Consider the following 7,715-nt stretch of genomic DNA (forward strand, 5'->3'; position numbering starts at 1 on the left):
TTATGCACATGAAAACAAAATAAGTGGATAATTTTAGAGATGGGAAAAAAAATACAAAGTAAGAGTATCTTAACTACATGTAAATATTTTAAGAAAAAGCAGTATTTCACATGACAGCTAGTTTTAGCCAGTCTTTTTTCTTCTTAATTTTTTATGTATTAATTTGAGAGAGAGAAATATCGGTTTGCTGCTCCACTTATTTATGCGTCACTGGTTGGTTCTTGTATGTGCCCTAACTGGGATCAAACCCACAACCTTGGTGTATCAGGATGGTGCTCTAACTAACTGAGCTACCCAAGTGCTTTTGAGTATTATCAGGAATAATACATTATCAATTTAGTAGTTCTATTAAATGTTATGTGGGACATTTCTTCTAGGCCTCAATTTTATTTTTATATTTCACCTTTTCAAAAATTAGAATTTTATTGCATGTACATTTTTAAAAATTTAAACTTATTAGAAATGTCTTAATTTTTTTTTTCTTTTGATAAAAAAGATCTAAAGTTACTTAATTTTTGGCAACTTTTTAAAAGTCCTTTTGAAAACAGTTTACGTGGGCAGCAAAAATCTCCAGATTACGTGTTTTCTACAGGAAAGTACACAAATGCATAGCATTTGTAAATCTTAACTCTTGATATGACCTTTGGTAATGTAAAATGCGAATTGCATGATCAACGGAGAAAACTCCTGTTCTTTTTAGAATAACAAGAATTCTAATGGATCTGGATGGACCACGCTGGCGGGAGAAGCTGGCACCCATACCGACTGTGCCCGCTTCTGCACAGTTGCGAGCTTGGCGGCCTACAGCAGAGGTGCCCTCAGACCAAGTGGGAGATTCCTGCAGCCATCACCAACCTGGCAGCGCAGGTGGGGCAGCCCGACTCACTTCTTCCAGGGGTGGTTTTGAGCTGTGCACATTTTCGCAGTAAAGCAGTAGATAAGAGCATGAACTTAGGCGCCCAACATGGGATTGAGGCCCTGTTTGCTCTAACTACAGAATTACTTGTATTTTACGTGTTTTTTAATTTGAAAAGTGTCATAATTGTATAGTCGCTTTTATGTATAGCCAATTTATCTTTTTAATTCGTATACAAAGTTTTGTTCCTTTTCGACTAGCTCTGCACGTATGGGGTCAAGTTAATCTGCATTAGATTTACTTACAGATGTACTTAGAACTTTGCAGAGGTGCTTACATAAAAACTTTCTCTTTTTTTTTATTCTTTGGGTTCTGTAGATGAAAAAAGGTTTACAACCCTTAAGGAAGAAGGAAATCAGTGTGTTAAGGACAAAAACTATAGAGGTGCTCTTAGTAAGTACAGCGAGTGCCTGAAGATTAACAGCAAGGAGTGTGCCATTTATACAAACAGGCAAGTTTTTTGTGACTGTGTGTTTCTGATTTAAAACTACAGACAAATTAATTGTCAGAGTTTTTTCCATGGTTCTGATGATTTATATAGAAAATTGTCTAAGAGGTGGGGGGCCTCAGGAGTGCTGGAGAGATTGAAGGCATGGGGTGTGGCGGGCCGCGAGGCCTGGCGTGGCTGCCCTCCGGGCCCTGACTGGTGCTGCTCTGACCCCATCTGACCTCTGGTCCTGCTGCAGCTGGAGGCCTGAGTGTCGTCCTCCGTGGTAAGCGTCGGAACCTGCCTTTCAAATTCGTGTCTGAAGTGCCCCTTTTCTCTTGAAACGCTAAGGGAAGGGATCAGCATCTTTTCGTGCTCAGTACCGGTGGGCCGATTGTTCTAGAATGCTGCTCAGGGGCCATCTTCACCACATTATGGTAAAAGATAGTTACCTGGAATACGGTGATTTGGGGAATTTTAGGGAGTAGGTAGATCTGGGGTGACAAGAAACAATAAGGTGTAGTTCCTGAAGAACAGGGTCTCAGTCTCTGCAGGTTCTCTGACCGCCTCCCAGTTACGGCCTCTAAAGCCACCCGAGTTTCAGCCCTGGGCACTCCCCTCCCTCTGCACCCTGCTGATGCCTCCCTGCTCTGGATGACCAGCGTCCCTTCCTGTTGTCTGTGTCACCCTTGGCGGTGGCCTGCGGTCTCGTTCCCTCCTCCCTCCCTCTCCAGGCTGCAGCTAGAGGGAAATTGCTAAGCGTGGTGAACACGTGGGCCCCTATTTAGAAACCCATTAAGTTCAGGATACAGCCCAGCTTCCTTGCCACGATTGGCAAGGCCCCTGGTGATCTGCCCTACGCCGTGTGGCACTTCTCTTACTCCGTCGGGAACATCATGTTCTCCGTCACTGTAGAACTGCACACACTGCCCTGGCCAGTGTGGCTCCGTTGGTTGAGCATGGCCCCACGCACCGAAGGCTCAGCGGCTCAGGTCCTGGTCAGGGCACATGCCCGGATTGCGGGTTCCATCCCTGGTCGGTTTCCGTATGGGAGGCAAATGATGGATACTGTGCCCTTCGCCTCCACTCCCCCCTCCCTACCTCTTAACTCTCGCCCCAGTGCCTTTGCTTTGGATAATTCTCACTTCATACTCTGGGCTGCAACCGAAGTGTCACTTCTTCCAGGAAGTCTTTTCTGACTGCTCTTCCCCTCCTCTCAGCCCCACCACATCCGATGAAGTTCTCAGCTGTGTCCCGAGCATCCTGTACAGATTTTATTGTGTTTGCTTGTTTCAATTGTCTGTCATTTCCTCGAGGGCCGGGGCTGTATTTTGTTTGCAGTTGTGTCCTCAGTGCCGTAATTACGTGTATTGCAAGAAAATGCCATAACCGGACTTAAGCGTTAGGCCTCCTTTGAGAAACAGCTGTGGGTTAGAAACCTGCTTAATGAGCCATTTTCTGATTTTTCTTAGCTGCTTGTCGGTATGTTGTCCTTCCCTTTCATGATACCGAGTTCCGTTTTGTCCCGCCAGAGCCCTCTGTCACCTGAAGCTGTGCCAGTTTGAAGAGGCAAAGCAGGACTGTGACCGGGCGCTGCGGCTGGACACCGGGAACGTGAAGGCGCGCTACAGGCGGGCTCTCGCTCACAAGGGGCTCCAGGTGGGACACGGCGCGTTCGTGTGCGGTTAGCGCTCGGCAGGTCGGGCGGTCTTCATGAACATCGCCTCGGGATCCAGGAACGGGAGCGAGATTATCCTGGGATTTAATCCTAGTTCTGGGCTCGCCGGCCCTGAAACCTCGGACAAGGCCTCGGCTTTCCCCTAATTATAATGTGGAGCTAGATAATTTATCAGGCTCTTCCAGCTCAAACACTGTGATTTATTTCCTGATTTTCCAAGGAGCGTTGTTAGTTACAAAAAGTCGACTTTAAGGGACAGGAATGTTTTTTACTGACTTACTCAAGGCCGCCAGCAGTGCCATTGGGTTTCTCCAGCAGAGGTTTGGGGTTGTGTGGGGGGTGGAAGGTACCAGAATGGAAGATGGTAGAGACATCAGAACCTGGGAAGCTCGTGGTGATTCGGGTCTTCAGCTGGCTGGTGGTCAGTATGAGACTATAGAATGGCATTCTTCTCTAAGAAAAACCACACTTTCAAAGAAAGTATTGTATAATTGTGTTTGGGGTTTTGGCGGTTTTTTAATTTTTTTGTTGTTGTTGTTAATCCCTACCTTTTTTCCATTGCTTTTTGGAGAGTGAGAGGGAGGGAGGGAAAAATTGATGGGAGAGAAACACATGGATTGGTTGCCCCCCAAATGCGCCCCGACTGGGGTGGGGAGCGAACCTACAACCCAGGTACATGCCCTTGACCGGGAATCAAACCTGAGACCCTCGGGTGGCTGCCTGGGCCGACACTCTCACCACTGAGCCACACCAGCCAGAGCCATATGTTTTTATTGATTTTTTAGAGAGAGGTAGGGAGAGGGAGAGAAACATCAGCGATAGAGAAACATTGATCGGCTGCCTCCTACAGGCCCGCTCCTGGGGATCTAGCCGGCAACCCTGGCATGTGCCCTGACTGGGATTTGAACCGGTGACCTCTCTGCATGGAACAGTGCTCAGCCACTGAGCCACAGCAGCCAGGGCCTAATTTTTTTTAATTTGTTGAGAGAGAGAAAAACACTGACTTTTTTCCATTCATTTATGCATTCATTGGTTGCTTCCTGCGTGTCCTGACCGGGGACTGACCTTGCAATCTTGGTGTATTGGGATGACGCTCTAACCACCTGACCTCCCTGGCCAGGACGGCTTTTGTTTATGCTGATTCTTCTGCATGGAAAATGTGAACGAATATTCACGTTTGTATGAAATAGCATCGCAAGGGAAAGTCAAAACATACAGAACAAAATGACATTTTCTGAAATGGTATTTTTTAAAAGTCAATTTGATTAAGGTCTAATACAATGAAATTCACACATTGTAAGTGTGTAGGTCTTGGATTTTTTTTCCTCCTCAGCAAAGGTTTTTTTAAATTGACATACAATAGTAGTTTCATGTATACATCACTGACAGGGAAACATCTGAAAGTACTTTCTGTAAAACCTAGGTTTTATTGGGAAAGGGTGGTTATGTTTTTGCAGAGAATATCAAACAGTCTTTGAGCACTGAGTCATTGGGCTATTCCAGACCCGAGATCCACTCGGATCGCAGTAGAGCCACACAGACTGTGGTGTGTGTCTCTGCTGCCAGATGCCATTCTGTTGCTCTTATTTTAAACATAATTACGACTGAAGCTCAGAAAGGTTTAGGATCTTGTTCAAGTTCCTCTGCTAGTAGGTGCCAATAGGATGATGTTCGCTCTTTCACTTACTTAGCAGATGACAAATGCCCACCATGTGTTGGGGACTGTGAAGGTCATGGGGACAGAATTTAACTCGAGTCTTCTTCTCACTCCTGCCTTTTATAGAGGATGCTGGCTGTGTTCTGGGTTATAATAATTTAGTCCAGGTTTTCCCCCAAAGGCCCAGCTTTCTAGCCGTGGTGCTGCCGGGAGCCCACTGCTCACTGTGCCCTGCTTGGCTCATGGCTGTCACTCCCCCGGGGCCAACCTGCGACCTTGTCCTGTTACCTATGACAGTTATTTTCTCTGCCTTTCTACTTTCAGGATTATCAGAAGAGTTTAAGTGATCTCAACGAAGTTCTCCTACTAGACTCAAGTATCGTTGAGGCAAAGGTGGAACTGGAAGAGGTAACCAGAATCCTTAACGTGAAGGAGGGAGCAGCGTCAGTCAGCAGAGAAAAGGAGAGGAGGAGAATTGAGATTCAGGAGGTATTTGTATCTGACTGTCTTTGAAAGTACTTTCTGGGGATCGGATTCTAAGGTCATATTCCTATGAGTTCTACAAAAAATGTTTTTAACTTTTTCTGATGCTCGAAGAAGAGATTTTAGCCAGCTGTAGACAGACTTTTCCCGTGCTGTGGTAATTAGCCCGCCTACTGCCCGGATGGCCCTGGGAGTCTGCTTTAGGGGCTTCCACTCTGCACCCCCCTGGCCTGTGACGTGTTTTGCTTCCTCCCCAGATTCTCTGGGGCCTCTGGCCACTGAGCTTTGCCTCAGGGTAGTCCTGTCGGGACCGATTTTGTTCCAGTGGCCCCACAAGCCACCCCCCAGGATTTCCTGGGTTGACTCGGACCCTGTTAGCTCTCGGAATCGACTGGCCGCCTCTGAGACTCCGGCTGTCTTCAGTGGAGTGGATCGTGTGGATGCCAGATCCCGGGCACTCGCTGGTCACAGCGCGCTCCCAGGGAGAGGGCGGAGCCCAGAGGGGTTTTCCCTCCCAGGAGGGAGAAAACGGTTTTAAGATAATTGAAAAATACAAGTTTACTTCTCTGTTAAATGTAAAGAAATAGGTAAATGTAGAAGTTATGAAAAGAAACAAAGTTGTTATAGGTCCTTCATGGAAAATTATGAAAAGAGCCCTGGCTGGTGTAGCCCAGTAGGTTGGGTGTCGTCCTGTGCACCAGGAGGTCACCGGTTCGATCCCCTGTCAGGGCACGTGCCGGGTTGTGGGTTCGATCCCCGGTCAGGGGCGAGCAGGAGGCAGCGGATCGATGTTTCTCTCTCTCCTTCTCCCTCTAAAAATCAGTCAGCTATTTTTTTTAAAAGAAAATTATAAAAATTTTGATTTTCAACGTTAAAAGTATTTTAAACTTCAAAAAATACTTTTATGAATACTAATACTTTAAAGCTTGTCTTCCTAAAAAAGCAGATTTTATCATTTATTACAAATGACACATTTTTCACGGAGAAGCTGACTAAAGCACAGCTGGTTTTTCCTTCCTTCCCATTCTAATGACCGTAACTTGGGACGTGTGCAGCGGCCCTGTGTCACGGGTCATTTCTTTTCCTCGCAAAGGTGAACGACGGCCACGAAGAGCCCGCCAGGACCCCCGAGGACATCTGCACTGGCTGCCCTGCTTCTGAGCAGGGGGACACGCGCCGTGGGCCCCCAGAAGACCCCGAGCAACTCCCGACCCCCAAGCCCAGCAACGCCTACGAGTTCGGGCAGGCGGTGAGCGCGATCAGCGCCAGGAAGGACGCAGCAGCCTGCGCGCGCCTGCTGGCGGGCACCGAGCCGCGGGCCCTGCCGGCGCTGCTGAGCAACAAACTCGAGGGCGACCTGTTCGTCCTCCTCCTGCAGGCCCTGGGGACGGAGCCCCTGCGCCAGGACCCCTCCCTGGTCTATCAGCATCTCTTACATCTGAGCAGAGCCGAGCGGTTTAAGGTGAGCGGCCAAGCCTCTTACTGGAAGAGACTTTCCCCAGGCTTTCTGCAGCTTCAACATGTTAACCTTTTTATGCTAATAAAACGTTTCTCCTTTTTTCAGATGATGTTGACACTAATTAGCAAGGGCCAAAAGGAGCAAATTGAACAGCTTTTTGATGACCTCTCAGACACACCAAACAAACATTTTACTTTAGAAGACGTGCAGGCCCTGAAGAGGCAGTATGAGCTTTAGATCAAGACGACGGTTAGATTCCTCCCTCGCATGCACGCGTCCGGTACCACTGAGGTGGTGGGGTCATACAGTTGCATGGAGAAGACCTTGCTTACGAGAGATCCCTGGGTCTGGATTATAAAATATTTTACTTATTTTTATACGTAGAACATGTATATTCTACAATCTGCTTTTTATTAGTTGTAAATATTTTCTTATGTACCAGAGCTAACATCTTTATATTTAATAGTAAGTATACTTGGAACTTACTCAGATGCATTTTAATTTATATCATACATTTTCTTTTAATAACTTGTTAAAAACTTGAGTTAAATTATATTTCCTTGGGCTGTGGAGTCCACAGACTCCTTAAGTTTGACAGAAATGCATTTCTTTAAAATGCATTTTTAAAAGTGAAAATCATTACCAGTGATTAGTACATCACCTTTATTTCCTGCTAACACACATAAATATTTTAGGTCCCATTTTATACTACTTGCATATTACAGTGTGCTAAGATAAATGCAATACTTAAATCCGTAATATGAAATGATTATTAAATAAATTGTGATTATCAATTTAGAGCTATAAGAGCAACGTTTTTTTCTGATATGGAAGCTCTGCCTAATAATTAAGAAAATTGCCAAAAATTTCTACCACTTTATACTAGACTTTAAAAAGCTCCCTTCCCTCATAAATTGCTTGTATAAGCCGTAACAAAACAACAAATATATAGAAGCAAACTAAGCCTTCACTTCTGTTGGAATTGTCACCCCCATGTTTCCCCAGCTTCTAAATGCCTTCCCCCCTTTTATCCCTGTTAAGCATGACCGTATTTACCCCCTTAAAGTAAACGGGAAGGCGAGGAACTCCTCTCCT

At 46.0% G+C, this 7,715-nt stretch overlaps 1 protein-coding gene across 1 annotated transcript in view; it reads left to right on the forward strand.

The window, feature by feature from the left end:
* SPAG1 (sperm associated antigen 1) overlaps nucleotides 1-7,420 on the forward strand; it is a 28,320-nt gene extending 20,900 nt beyond the window's left edge. The window contains exons 14-19 of the mRNA XM_081116328.1: nucleotides 701-867; nucleotides 1,235-1,367; nucleotides 2,876-3,002; nucleotides 5,003-5,167; nucleotides 6,255-6,623; nucleotides 6,726-7,420. Of these exons, the coding sequence (XP_080972454.1) occupies nucleotides 701-867; nucleotides 1,235-1,367; nucleotides 2,876-3,002; nucleotides 5,003-5,167; nucleotides 6,255-6,623; nucleotides 6,726-6,857 (1,093 nt within the window). The 3' untranslated portion in view covers nucleotides 6,858-7,420. The remainder of the gene's footprint in view (nucleotides 1-700; nucleotides 868-1,234; nucleotides 1,368-2,875; nucleotides 3,003-5,002; nucleotides 5,168-6,254; nucleotides 6,624-6,725) is intronic.
* The last annotated feature ends 295 nt before the right edge of the window (nucleotides 7,421-7,715 follow it).

The sequence above is a fragment of the Miniopterus schreibersii genome (genome assembly GCF_964146895.1).
Source record: "Miniopterus schreibersii genome assembly, chromosome: 17".
Lineage (NCBI taxonomy): Eukaryota > Metazoa > Chordata > Mammalia > Chiroptera > Miniopteridae > Miniopterus > Miniopterus schreibersii.